The following is a 12,372-nucleotide window of genomic DNA, read 5'->3' on the forward strand; positions in this document are numbered from 1 at the left end:
TTAGGAATTAGCAAGCAAGCAAAGGTGGTGGCCCCAGATCTTGGCAGCAAAGCCACCTTCCTTCCCTCAAGACCCACAGCTTGGCCAATGCCTCCCCTTGCTGACCTCTCTAGCACATCAAAGTATCTTATGAAAGCCCAAAATGAAGGGTCAAATCCTCACAATGTTCAGTCCCAAAGAATAAAGACAGAAGGGACTGTGGGGTCTGGAAAAGAGCTTTAAGCTAGTTTGCAAATAATGGGCAGCTTCCTGGCTGGTTCAGGATGGACCCCTCCCAAGAACCAAGTCTCAACCTTGAAGTCCTCAGGACACCCGGGCAGAGCAGAGTTGACCTGAAGGTGCCCACCGATGGGCCCGCCCTGGGAGACAGTGATGGAGCAGAGCTCAGATGTCTCGATCCCCAAAGAACGGAATTGTCAGGACGGGCAGCACCAAACAAACTTGAGTGCCTCCTCCAGCTCCCCCACTGGCTGCTAAGAAAGGTCCTTCCCAGGGACAAGGCTGTGTGCCCTCTGAGACACCCGCACCTCGGCCTGCTAACCCGGGAATGATGCCTCCCGAGACAGAGGCTCAGGGGCAGAAGCAGATGTGAGTCACAGGCAGCTGGTGCGGCGGCTAATCCACGCCCTCCATCCACCAGAAACAGGGAGGCTGCAGACCAAGAGGCAGGGATGGGCCCCCGCCGAGCGCCCCTGCCCAGCTACCTTGCCTTGCCAGGGGCCACCCCACAGGCTTCATCGGTGGGCGCCCTGAGCCGTGGGCTGCTGTTCAGACCAGCGGGTGAGGAAAGGGAATGTGAGCCTGCCAGGCTGGTGTGGGCGACATCCAGGCTCCAGCAGCCACGGGCAGACGCTCTTCAGGCTCCTTCCCCGGGGCTGGCCGGCCAGGGCGGCTGAGGAGGCCGAGCTGAGAGCGCACCCGGCCGCCCGCAGGCCCCTCCACGCCCAGACCCGCTGCCTGCCGGCCACCTGCCTCCCCACCTCCAGTGCAATTTCTTGGCGGAACTGCTGAGCCCATGGGGAAAGGGTGGGTGGGAGGGGTGGGGAGGGGTCGGGAGGGCGTGGGGGGTGGACAGGGCGAGCCGGCGCGGGGTGCAGGGGGGCGAGAGGCCGCGCGCCCCTGGACGCCTCCCCGGGAAGCCTCTACTCCAGGATGCGCCTGTGCGAGGTGTTGGTGGAGGTTTGGATGATCTGCACGCGGGAGGAGCCGCCGCCGCCTCTGGCCCCGTACTTGCTGCTGCTTTTGCCGCTGCTGCTCGCCCCGTAACCCCCGCCGCTGCCCCCTCGGGAGGCCCCGTAACCTCCGCCGCTGCCCCCGGCCCCGCGGGAGCTGCCCCCGCCGCCGTAGCCCCCGGAGGCCCCGGAGCCCCGGCCGCCGCCTCCGGAGCCGCTGACTGTCACCTGGCTGCTCTGCACCGCTGTGGGGAACAGGGGAGCCCAGATGAGGCCAGAGGACAGGGAAGCCCCCCTGCCCCTCCCTGCTCCCCCCTGCTCCCCCCTGCTCCCCCCTGCTCCTCCCTGCTCCTCCCTGCTCCCCCCTGCTCCTCCCTGCTCCTCCCTGCTCCCCCCTGCTCCCCCCTGCTCCCACTTGCTCCCACCTGCTCCCACCTGCTCCCCCCTGCTCCCCCCTGCTCCCACTTGCTCCCACCTGCTCCCCCCTGCTCCCCCCTGCTCCTCTCTGCTCCTACCTGCTCCCCCCTGCACCTCCCTGCTCCCCCCTGCTCCTCCCTGCTCCTACCTGCTCCCACCTGCTCCCCCCTGCACCTCCCTGCTCCCACCTGCTCCCACCTGCTCCCACCTGTTCCCACCTCCTCCACCCTCCTACATCCTTAATCACCAGCAGCAGCAGACTTCCAAAATAAGATACATTGGTTGAAAGTATTCCCTTTTCAAAACTATTCTTCCTGCTGCAAAGGGAAGGCAGAGCTCATTCTCTTGCTAGAGCCCAGAGAGGTCTAAGCCACCTCTGGGTACTAGGTGTCATGACGATTAGGATCATGAGTAAAATCATGACAATTTATTTCAGTGAATTTCTCCAGGCTCTGCACTTGCATTTCTTTACCTTGATTTTCATTGTCTGGAACGGGAAATTAAAATGCCAGACTGGAGCCTCCCCAGTGGCGCAGGGGCTGAAGTCGGCATTATCAAGCTATCACAGCCACTTCAGCCTGAGTTTGATCCGGGCCAAGGAGCTGACACACATGGTGCAGCCAACCTCTCCTGTCTCCTGGCTGCTCCCCTCAGCAGTGTGTTTCAGAAGATCTGCCTGTTCCCACTGTCTCTGGTGAATCCTCTCACCTCCCACACCTCTGGCCTACACCCCAGTTCTTGTATGCATACATGAAAATAAATCTTTCAAAAAAAATAAAATACCAGACTGCCCATTTGCAGCTGGCCAGCCCCCGGGGAACCTTCCCCCACCCAGCACCAACATCCCCATCCCAGGCCCTGCCACTTACAGATGCTCACACGGTTCTGCATCTCGCCTGACATCCTGTGAAACAGAGCACACGTCAGCCGAGCATAGAACCTGACAGCAGGCAGCAAACTCAGCCTGGGGAACAGAGCTGTCTGTGTGTGGAGGGAGAGCCAGCCTAAACCTTGGGGAAAGGTGTGTGCACAGGCAGGAAGGTCAGGAGCCCCAGGGGCCACAGGGGACTTTAAGCATTTTCCTGGAACCCTTTAGCATGGGGGTCAGAGGGTCACCACCCCGTTGCAGTGCCTTGGAGTAGACAGACATTCTGCTTAGAGGCAAGGGAATGATGACAATGGCCCCAACAACCTCTGCTTCTTCCTGGAGTGTTTCTGCTCTTCCTGGGCTACTCATCTCCCCAGAAAAGCTGGTATCACCTTATCTCCAAATAGCCCCTCCCCACTCCAGACCTGATCTTGCTCCGTGGCCCCAGAACGTGGCCCACCTGCTCTCCTCGCCCTCCAGCAGCTTGCGATAGGTGGCGATTTCCACGTCCAGGGACAGCTTGGCTCCCAGCAGTGCCTGGTAGTCCCGCAGCAGCCGGGCCAGCTCCTCCTTGGAGCCCTGCAGGGCGTCCTCCATGTCCTGTAGCTTCTGCTTTGCATCCTGGAGGGCCCGCTCTCCTCTCTCCTCGGCGTCGGAAATGACCCCGTGCATCTGTTCAATCTGCTCAGAGATGGCGAAGGAGAACCATCTGGGGCTGAGTTCATGGAGCTCCTTCCAGCAGACATTGCGGGCAGCCCACGCCGAGTGCCCACCCCACCTGCTTTTTGACGTTGGCAATCTCTGCCTGCAGCCTCTGGACGGTGCGGTTGAGCTCGGAGATCTCCATCTTACTGTTCTTCAGCTCATCTCCATGTCTCCCCGCTGTGATCTGGAGCTCCTGGAACTGAGGGTCAAAGCAACACCGTGGCCAGTCAGCCTGCTGTTCACCAAGAGCCCCTCCAGAAGGAAGTGGGTTTGTCCTCCCAGACCCTTTCCAAAGCTGCTGTCCCCTGGGAAAGTACCCAGAGTAAGCCCCCCTAGAGCTGTACACACACACGCGCGCACACACACACACACACACACCCCAATATCCATATCAAGCCTCTGTGTTCACATCCCAGACAGACAATCTTGCTTCTTGGTGCCCTTTTAACCTCCTCCCCCCGACACCTAAGCCTCCGCACTGACCCTCACGCACACTGGGACCTCCTCAAGTTTACCACCCCAACATACTCCTAATCTTTTCCAGGATGGTTTTCCTAGCAATCAGAGACCAGGTGTGCTCCAAGTTCATTCCCATTTCCCCCTGTGTCTGTTTCTACGTCCACAAGGCCCCATCCGTCGGAACTCTCCCAGGAGCCACGGTTCTGGCAGGGGCACAAAGATCGGTCAAGGGAATCTCCGTATTCTGAGGTTTTCACCGTTGACCTTCTACCTCCCAGTCTTGTGCTAAGATCCACGTCACGCAGAACACCTGTCTGCAGGAGAGTGGGCAGAGACCAACCCAGAGTGGCATTGCCACAGGTAATCCACAAAGTAGGTCCCTACGTGGCAGCTGTTCAGAATTTAGTGACTGGTCTTTGACTCTTCTGCTGGAGAGTCTCACCCTCCAAAAAAGTCCAAGTCAATTTATGTTCAAGAAGTGATTAGGGCCTCCCCTGGTGGCGCAGCGGTTGAGCGCTGGGCTGTGAGGCTGCCCACAGCCTCTGCAGTGCCAGTTCGATCCCTGGCCGCCGGCGAGGGTCCCACAAAAATAAAAAAAAGAAGTGATCAAAGATGTGCCCAAAGCTGAGCTACAAAGATGTTGAGCTCATTCGTGAGGGTATATTCTTACCAAGGAATATCACTCTGCCCAGAAAAATGATAGAGAGTATTGAATGTCTTGGGAAGGCATTCATAAATGTTAAGTGAAAGAGAAGTACAAAATTATATTTTAAAGTTAATGTTATGGAAAATATAAGAATAAAAACCATTGTCGTAGTTGAGAGTAGGAGTTTATAGATGCACACCTGAGTTTAACTACATTGTCAGTCACCATCATAAGATCTTAGGGAAATTCGGTAATCTCCTACTCTACCATCTGTAAACGGGGAGAATGATATCCTTATCTTATAGGGTTGTTGTAAAGAGTAAATGAAATACCACACACGTAGCACTTAGAGCAGCGCCTGGCACATGTGAGTTTTCAATAAATGTTAGTTACAAGAACTGGTAGAAAATTTTCTGCCCTGTTAAGAATGGTAGTAAGATATGAGTAGTCTTTAGCTGTCATTTCTCAATTTCCTGTAACAAACATGTTTTCCTTTAAAAATAAGAGAAAAAAGATACAAGTCTTCAAGTTACATTCGCTTTTTGGTACCGAGTCTGGGAGGAGGGGCAGTGCCCACCTTGGTCTGGTACAGCGCCTCGGCCTCATCCTTGCTCCTCTGTGCGATCAACTCATACTGGGCCCGTACAGCGTCGATGATGCTGTCCAGGTCCGGGAAACGGTTGTTGTCCATGGACAGGATGACATTGGTGTCGCTGATGTGGGTCTGCATCTGGGACAGCTCCTGCAAGGCATGGAGGACAGGCTGACTCCTACTCACCTCCTGGGGCCTCAGTTTCCCTCTACTGCACCTTCAAGGCTCTCTGGGAGGGCCTCCCCAGTGGCGCAGCGGTTGAGCGCTGAGCTGCGAAGCTGCCCGCAGCCTCTGCAGTGCCGGTTCGATTCCCAGCCAGCGGGCAAGGGTCCTACATGGTACGCGGACCTCTCCTGCCGCCCGCTGCTCCCCTCAGCAGTGTATTTTGTCAGTCTGCCTGTTCTGTTTCTGGCTCTGGTGAATTCTCTCACCCTCCCGCGCTTCTGACTGTACCCAGTGCTTGTATAAATAAATAAATAAATAAATAAATAAATAAATAAATAAATAAATAAATAAATAAATAAATAAATCTTTAAAAAAAAAAAAAGACTGGGAAAAGCAGAACCTGGGCTAAATGGGAGTCTTGGGGGAAAGTTCTTTGACTTGTCACCAGACACCGAGGCACCTCGAGTAAAGGTAAAAGTGCCCAGATCTGGCTTATTGTATCATTAACCATAAAGCTCCCAGCACAGCGCCCAGCCCAGAGCAGGTGCAGCCAAGTTTGGTAAGAGTGAAAGCAGATCCAGGGCTGGTGATGTTTGGTGCCTCGCTGCTGCAGTCTTCCTTTGTTCGCTTTAAGAGCCACACTGCCCTCTTCCAGGGAGTTCCCAAAGAGCCCCATCACTGCGCTGAGGAGCTTTCTGGTTGTATGTCCTGGTGTTAACCTCACTTCCCAGATAGAAGAGGGATCCCTTCACCTACTCCTGCCTCAGGACACCCCACCTCCAATACCCAGAGCCCCATCCAGGAATCCTGCACCTTGGAGCTGAGGATGGCTGACTGCAGCTACAGTTTTGAGGTCACCAGAGAGAGGAGACCCTAGAGATAATGTTGGGTTTCAGGGACCCACCTCTTAACAGTCCATGCCCCTTGGGAGATGTGAGAAAAAGAGAAGGAGTTTCCAGGAGAGCTTAACTCACCACATCAAATAAATATTTCAGGAAACTGATCTCCCCAGACAGAGTGTCCACCTTGGACTGCAGGTCCGCTTTGTTCATATAGGCAGCGTCTACATCCTGAACAGGAAGCAAAGACAGTCGGACCTTACAGCACAGGGCTGCCGGCCACGCTGGGCAGCGTGGGCAAGTTGTACAACCTCTCTGTGCTTTTTTTCCTTGCTTGAAAATTTCCTCACGTAAAGGACCTGCAATCTCGGGTCTTCTTGTTCAGAAAGAAGTGTGACACTAAGCTCCTCATCTCAGTCACACACAAAACCCCACATCCCTCCTGGGCCCCTAAGGTGACATGTAAATGACAATCAAAAAGCTGTCACTTTCAGGACCTGAAGAGGGAACTCAAGGATTCCTAACTGTTCATTTCAACATCACTTTAGGATTTACTCCAGCAATTGGGCAACACACACAACAATCTGGCGCCGGAGGTGACCCTGTGCATCACTTGGTCACATGGCACCCCACAGGAATTCCTCAACCTGCTCAGCTTCCTGGATCCACAGTCCCCCAGGACACCCCTGTCCCTCACCTTTTTCAGGATGACAAAGTCATTCTCAGTGTTGGTCCTCCGGTTGATTTCATCCTCATATCTAGGGGTAGGGGAAGGCAAGAAGCACAAACAGACTGTAGGGGCCACCGATGGCAATGCCCTCCTAGCAGGGCTACCTACGCAAAATGGTGCCCCTGCAGGTGTACATGGCGAACCGGCCTGAGCCAGGGGGCCCTCACAGCGCCCCTTACACATTAACACTAGCCCAGGACATCATGCCCGGTGAATCAGGTCCCTGCCCTGCTTCTCCTGGCCCCCTGTGCCCACGCGAGCCTCACTTGCTCTTGTAGTCCTCCACGACATCCTGCATGCTCTTGGCCTCCGTGTTCTGGCGCATCTGCTCCGCATTGAGAAAGTCCACCTGCTTCCGCAGCTCGTTGATGTAGCTCTCCAGGATGGGCTCCAGGTTGTTGGTCCTGGTTGAGGTGTCTACCTGCTGCAGCAGCTCCCATTTCGTCTGCAGCACCTGGTTCTGCTGCTCCAGGAATCGCACCTGAGAACAAGAGATGCCCAAGTGTACCCCAAGTGTGGGTCTGAGAAGCCCCCCCATAGTCCACAAGATCCACAGCCCCTCAGCATATCCCGACCTCAGAGACTCAAGATGCCCCTCTAGGCCCAGAGAGCGCCCCTTTCTCTGAGACCAAGACACAGGGACATAATGTGATTTCTGGTGGCTGTTTGACGCATGGCTGCAAGGTCAACGCACCTAAAATTAAGCTCTGCCTGGTTTTAAAGTCAGCCCCTCCCACCAGTGCCTGCTTCCCGTAGCTGCTGCCCCACACTTGGCTCTGGCCCTCGGCGCCGGGTTTGTCCACACCGGGAGGAAATGGTGATCGGACATCTGAAACACTGACGCAGCCAAGGCGCCTTTCTCTTGGTGGTGGAAGAGGAAATAAGAGGAAGGAAGGAAGAACGTGGCTCAGAGTATTAACCTTACTCATCAGTGTACGTGCCTGAAACCCCCACCGCCTGCCAGTATGCATCCCGGACGGCACCTCGGTTAAATTCTTTTATAACCCAGACAGAATTCTGAAAGTAAATTTTCTTTTTCAAAATGTTGTGCAAAGTTTTAGTGCCTCAGAGAAAGAACTTTGGGGTTGTCTCGTGTCTAGGAAAGCTATTTCCTTCATTAGCACAGAGACTGGAGAAGAAACATCATCCTGTAGTCTCACTGCCTCTTCCCCCAAGCTTGTCCCCCAAGCGGACACTCAGGCCAGCACAGGGCATAGGAGCCGGCCGTGCAGACCAAGTGCATGGTTGTCCTTCGCAGGACAGTGATGGGCCTCAGCTTACCCCTGCCAGAGGCCCGAGGCAGAACTCTTCCCTCCTGAGCCTTCACCGAGACGAAGGTGCCTCTGTGCCTGCTCAGGTACAAGGGGGGGGCGAACCCACTGCCTTGTGCCCTGAAGACACTCCACAACGTAGCCCTGAGGAGGGTCCCCAAAGGGCCCAGTCTCTCAGGAGACCGCCCATCTGAGGGCCCAGCTCCTGCTAACTCTCGCCGGAGACTGAAGGGAAACACGTGCGAGAACACAGCTCCCTGGCTCACTTCCGCAGTGTTATCACAGGAGATTAGGCAACCAGTTCTCACAGGTCTCTCAGACAACACCCCTGTGAGAAACGCCTGCCACCTCGCCTGTTTCACTCTGGCGGCACTCCCAGGAGTCGAGAAAGCCACTGGCGCTCCCTCGCAGCCCTGGTCTCTGCATTTAGGAACCAGAGGAAAGAATCTCAGGGTCCCATGCGGAATCTTCAAGCCAAACAGAGACTCAGTGCTCTGGCGTTCGCCTGAATGCCCCCCACTCACATTATCTCAAGAGCTCAGTGAAAGAAACTGGGGCTCTCACCAAGCCACCTAAACTGCAGAGGCAGCAGCTGGCTTCAGAGAGGGCCCTGGCTGTTTTAATGGAGTTTAACCACTAGAATAATCATGGAATGTCATTGTGATGATTCCCCAGGTCCCCAAAATATTCCCAGGCTGTGCCCCATCAGTAATACTCAGGGGGAGCTCAGAGAACGCAGGTAAGACTTGGCCTCACATTGAGCTAGACTTGTCACTGGAAAAAGCACACCCCACTTGGCCTCTCACACCCCCCTCCCTCCCGCTCAAGACACTCCAGCCCTGCCCACAGTGAGCCCCTGGCGGCTCCGTCACCCCATATTTCCCCAGCACTTCGGCTGGTTAATTCCTATTCACCCTTCAGATCCCCCCTGAAGTCATGTCCCTCTTGTCACCCCCACAAGGGCCCCGTCTTTCCCCATACGTCTGTCACGGCCTGCAGTGATCTGGCCCTTCTGTCTAGTGCTCCCGTGGACCCGGTCCGAGACCCACGGACATAGAGCAGCCGACAAGGAAGACAGTTAATAAGCGTCTTGGAATAATAACACGCAACGAGCTTAGAAAATGCCCGCTACTGTCTCCAGCACACAAGATTCAAGCTTGGCTGAACGAAGCCAAGCCGGTGTCCCCACGGAAGAGATGAACCCCCCCCTTTCCTTCCTGAGGTCCCTTTTCTTTGTAATTGGTCCTAAAAAAAAAGAAAAAGCTTTTGTCTCCATTCCCACACCCTGAGGGTCCAAGCCAGACACCTGAGGACTGACTCAATTTTTCAGTCAACACACGTTTGTGAAGCAATCACCACATGCCAGGCGCTATTCTGGATGCTGGAGCCACAATCCCTGCTTTCTAGGAGTTTGTGTTCTTTTCCAAGGGTAGTTGCAAAGAAATAAATGTGGAGTCAAATGGCTGTAGGGGTGCTGGAGAAAGTGAGCAGGGAGGGGGGACAGCATGCTGGGGAGGGCATACTGCTTTAAACAGGAAGATCAGGGAAGGCCCCCCTAGACAGTGGCATCTGTGTAGAAGAAGCCAGGCCACTCTAGAGGGAGGAATTCCAAACAGAGAAAGTGGCAAGTGCAAAGGTCCTGAGGCAGGACTGTACTTGGGGTGCTGGATGACACAAGAATTCAACAGTGTGCTAGTAAGCAAGAGGGGGGGTGGAGAGGACACAGATAGGGGGTGCAGGCTTATTATGGACAGCTCAGTTCCAGCTCCCCTGCTCACTAAACCCTGCAGCCTACAAGACATTGCACACAGTGCTAGCAGCAAGGGGTTCTCATTCTCACAAAGGCAAGCAAGAGATTAGCAGCAGCTGTAGGTCAGAGGGATTTGTAGCATCTTGGCTTTTATTCCAAAGGAGACAAGAAGCCAACAGAGGATTTAAGTGGAGAAGTGACGTGATGTTTTTACAGCTCTGATGCGGTGCTAAGAATAGGTTGTTTGGGATTAAGGAGGAAAGCAGTACTATCAGATCAGAAATCAGCATCAGCGCTGCAGTAGAAGCGTGCTCCCTTCTGGCCAGGCCAGGGCCCCCACCAGTGAAGACTTGTTTCTCATGGACATGCCTCTAGGGAAGGACAAGAAGCCATATCTGCTGCACTTTGACCCCTGGCCACAGTTCCACTCCATAAAACTGAAGATGTCTTGTTAGTGGCAGGAGTCACAATCAAATGAGAGTCTCAAGAGATCAGTTGCAGCAACTCAGGGTCATTTCACTGACCCCCACTGTCTCTGTTCTCACTCTGTGTTGGCCTAGCCTTGACCTCCCGGTGGCATCGTCTTCATCTTCCACTCTTTGCTCCACAAAAACACTCGGCCTCCCTGCCCATGTCTGAAGTGGAACAGCATTCCGCCAAACTCCCATCCACGATGATCAGAAGTAGCCAGAAGCACGTTGCTCTCTGAGACTCCTTAGTGTCTGTCTCTGGGCCTTAGCACTCTTACCCTCCTCCCCCAGCTCTCGCACTCTCTCCCGTGCCCAGCGTCTGCCCAGCCATACAGCCCAGGGGTGGCAGTTGGCCATGTGTACTCAGCAGTCAGACTAGGGGTCAAGCTGTAGCACCAACACTGAGCTTCCGGAGGGACTGGGGAAGTCATTGCACACGTGGGGCCTTTGTGCTGCAGGGCAAACCCACTACATCCCTGAAGACGACAAACTTTCAGAGGAGCCTCCAGCGGCTGCTATGCCATCTCTGACAGAAAGAAATGCCAGAGAAAGGCCTTTACTGGAGCTCTTGCACCAGACTTTAACTGGTGATTTGGGCCTGTTCTAGGCCTGGTTAAGTCACAGAACTAGGGAAAAGAGCTTCCGTGGCTCCATCTGGTCCATTCTTGGCTCTGGATGTAACTCATCCCGATGGGGAACTTGGAGAGAATCCTACATAGCATGCTGTTGACATCAGCCCCCACGGTATCTACCTGGTTTCTGCCATGGTTTGCCTGCCCTGCTTCCCTGCCCTGCAGGAATTGTAAAAATTTGAAATTCCCTAAAAGCATCAGATTTTCATGCCTCCTGGTCCATCTCCCTGAAAATGTCTTCTACTCCAAGAACTCTTTCTCCACCTTCAAGACCCCTGAAGAAGGCATGGGACCCCTGAACAAGACAGAAAGCCCCTGAACGTGGCAGGCTGACCCGTCACACCCTCCTTTGAGCTACCATGACCCCAACAGCACTACCCTGTTGATGCATTGGTCATCCTTGAGGGCAGCACCTGTGTTCTAATAACCCTTAGTCTGGCCCAGTATCTGGCATATGGGAGATAATCAGGAAATGCTTATGGGCTGGAAGGATGGATGGAGGATGGATGGATGACAAGATGGACAGATGGATGGATGGATGACTAGGTGGGTGCATGGCTGCATGGGAAAATGGGTGAGTGAATGGGTAGGTGAGTAGGTGGGTGAGGAGAAAGTGAATAATCATGAATCAGAATGAGACTACTACATTGTGTGTTTTGTCTATTATTTTCACACCTCTGGCATGCCTTCCTACCAAAAGGAAGAGATAGAAATAAATCTCCCCAATAAGTCAAATGGAAGCTTAAATGAGGTCAATGCTTTCTTAAGGTCCTGGGATACACACAACTGGAAGTGACAGTCCCCACCAACCTGAGACAGAACCCTGAGGTGAGCAGTGGCCGGGCACAAGCCCCTTGGGTCATTTGGTCAGAGACCAGATACCCCGCCTGCCCCCGAGATACTCACCTTGTCGATGAAGGAGGCAAATTTGTTGTTGAGAACCATGATCTGCTCCCGCTCCTGGGTCTTGACCCTATGAATTTCGGGGTCCACCTCCAGGTGAAGCGGTTGCAGGAGGCTCTGGTTAATGGTCACCTCTTGGATGCCCCCCGGGGGACAAGAAGGACCAAAGCTCCCAAAATTGATACCTCCAAACCCAACACCCCTAAAGCCACCTCCACCATAGCCACCGCCTCCGAAGCTGCCACCCCCAAAGTTTCTGGCCCCTCCAAACACCCCTCCCTGGCGGAAACCACTTGCATATCTGCCCACGAGATTCATGGAGATGCTCTTACTGCCACCCAGATTGTAGAGGCTCCTGGAACTAAACCCCCTCGTGTGGCCTCCATAGCCCCCACCACCGCACCTCCCTCGGGCTTGGCACACAAACCCTGCAGCCCGGCTCCCGCCACCAGAGCCTGCAGAAAAGCCAGTGCTGTAACCCCGCCTGCTCCTTGAGCTGAAGGCAGACTGAGAACTAAACTGGCGGTTCATGGTTGCTGGAGCATCCAGAGAAGCAGAGCAGAGAGAGAAAGAGGCAGCGACCCAAGAGGGAAGGCACACTGACTCCTTGAGAGAGCTGGCTCAGTCCCTATATATATACCACCGGTGGGCTGGGCATCTCTCGAGCCCTGGGAGGGGAGCAGTTATGTTTAGCTTGCCTGCCAGCAGCATCTGTTTAAAATCTCATACCTATGAGTTGCAGAAATTGCACGG

General features: G+C 54.5%; 1 protein-coding gene across 1 annotated transcript; it reads right to left on the reverse strand.

Moving 5' to 3' along the window:
• Nucleotides 1-1,142: 1,142 nt before the first annotated feature.
• KRT77 (keratin 77) lies at nt 1,143-12,150 on the reverse strand. Its single transcript, XM_037514798.1, has 9 exons — nt 11,623-12,150; nt 6,860-7,074; nt 6,561-6,621; nt 5,999-6,094; nt 4,845-5,009; nt 3,236-3,361; nt 2,918-3,138; nt 2,459-2,493; nt 1,143-1,417 (listed from the first exon to the last, which is right to left on the reverse strand). Exons 1-9 carry the CDS (start codon nt 12,148-12,150, stop codon nt 1,143-1,145), a joined length of 1,722 nt encoding a protein of 573 aa, XP_037370695.1.
• Between the last annotated feature and the right edge of the window lie 222 nt (nt 12,151-12,372).

This window comes from Talpa occidentalis, unplaced genomic scaffold, assembly GCF_014898055.3.
Source record: "Talpa occidentalis isolate TD23 unplaced genomic scaffold, MPIMG_talOcc4v2.1 talOcc4.16, whole genome shotgun sequence".
NCBI lineage: Eukaryota > Metazoa > Chordata > Mammalia > Eulipotyphla > Talpidae > Talpa > Talpa occidentalis.

What these genes read in the sequence shown, in the direction of transcription:
- KRT77 (XM_037514798.1), bottom strand. Translation starts at nt 12,150, where the DNA reads ATGAACCGCCAGTTTAGTTCTCAGTCTGCCTTCAGCTCAAGGAGCAGG. An exon ending in ACTTTGTCATCCTGAAAAAG is followed by an intron (nt 6,095 to 6,560) that starts GTGAGGGACAGG and finishes CTTCCTGTTCAG; the next exon opens with GATGTAGACGCTGCCTATAT. An exon ending in CTGGAGGGCGAGGAGAGCAG is followed by an intron (nt 2,494 to 2,917) that starts GTGGGCCACGTT and finishes TCTGTTTCACAG; the next exon opens with GATGTCAGGCGAGATGCAGA.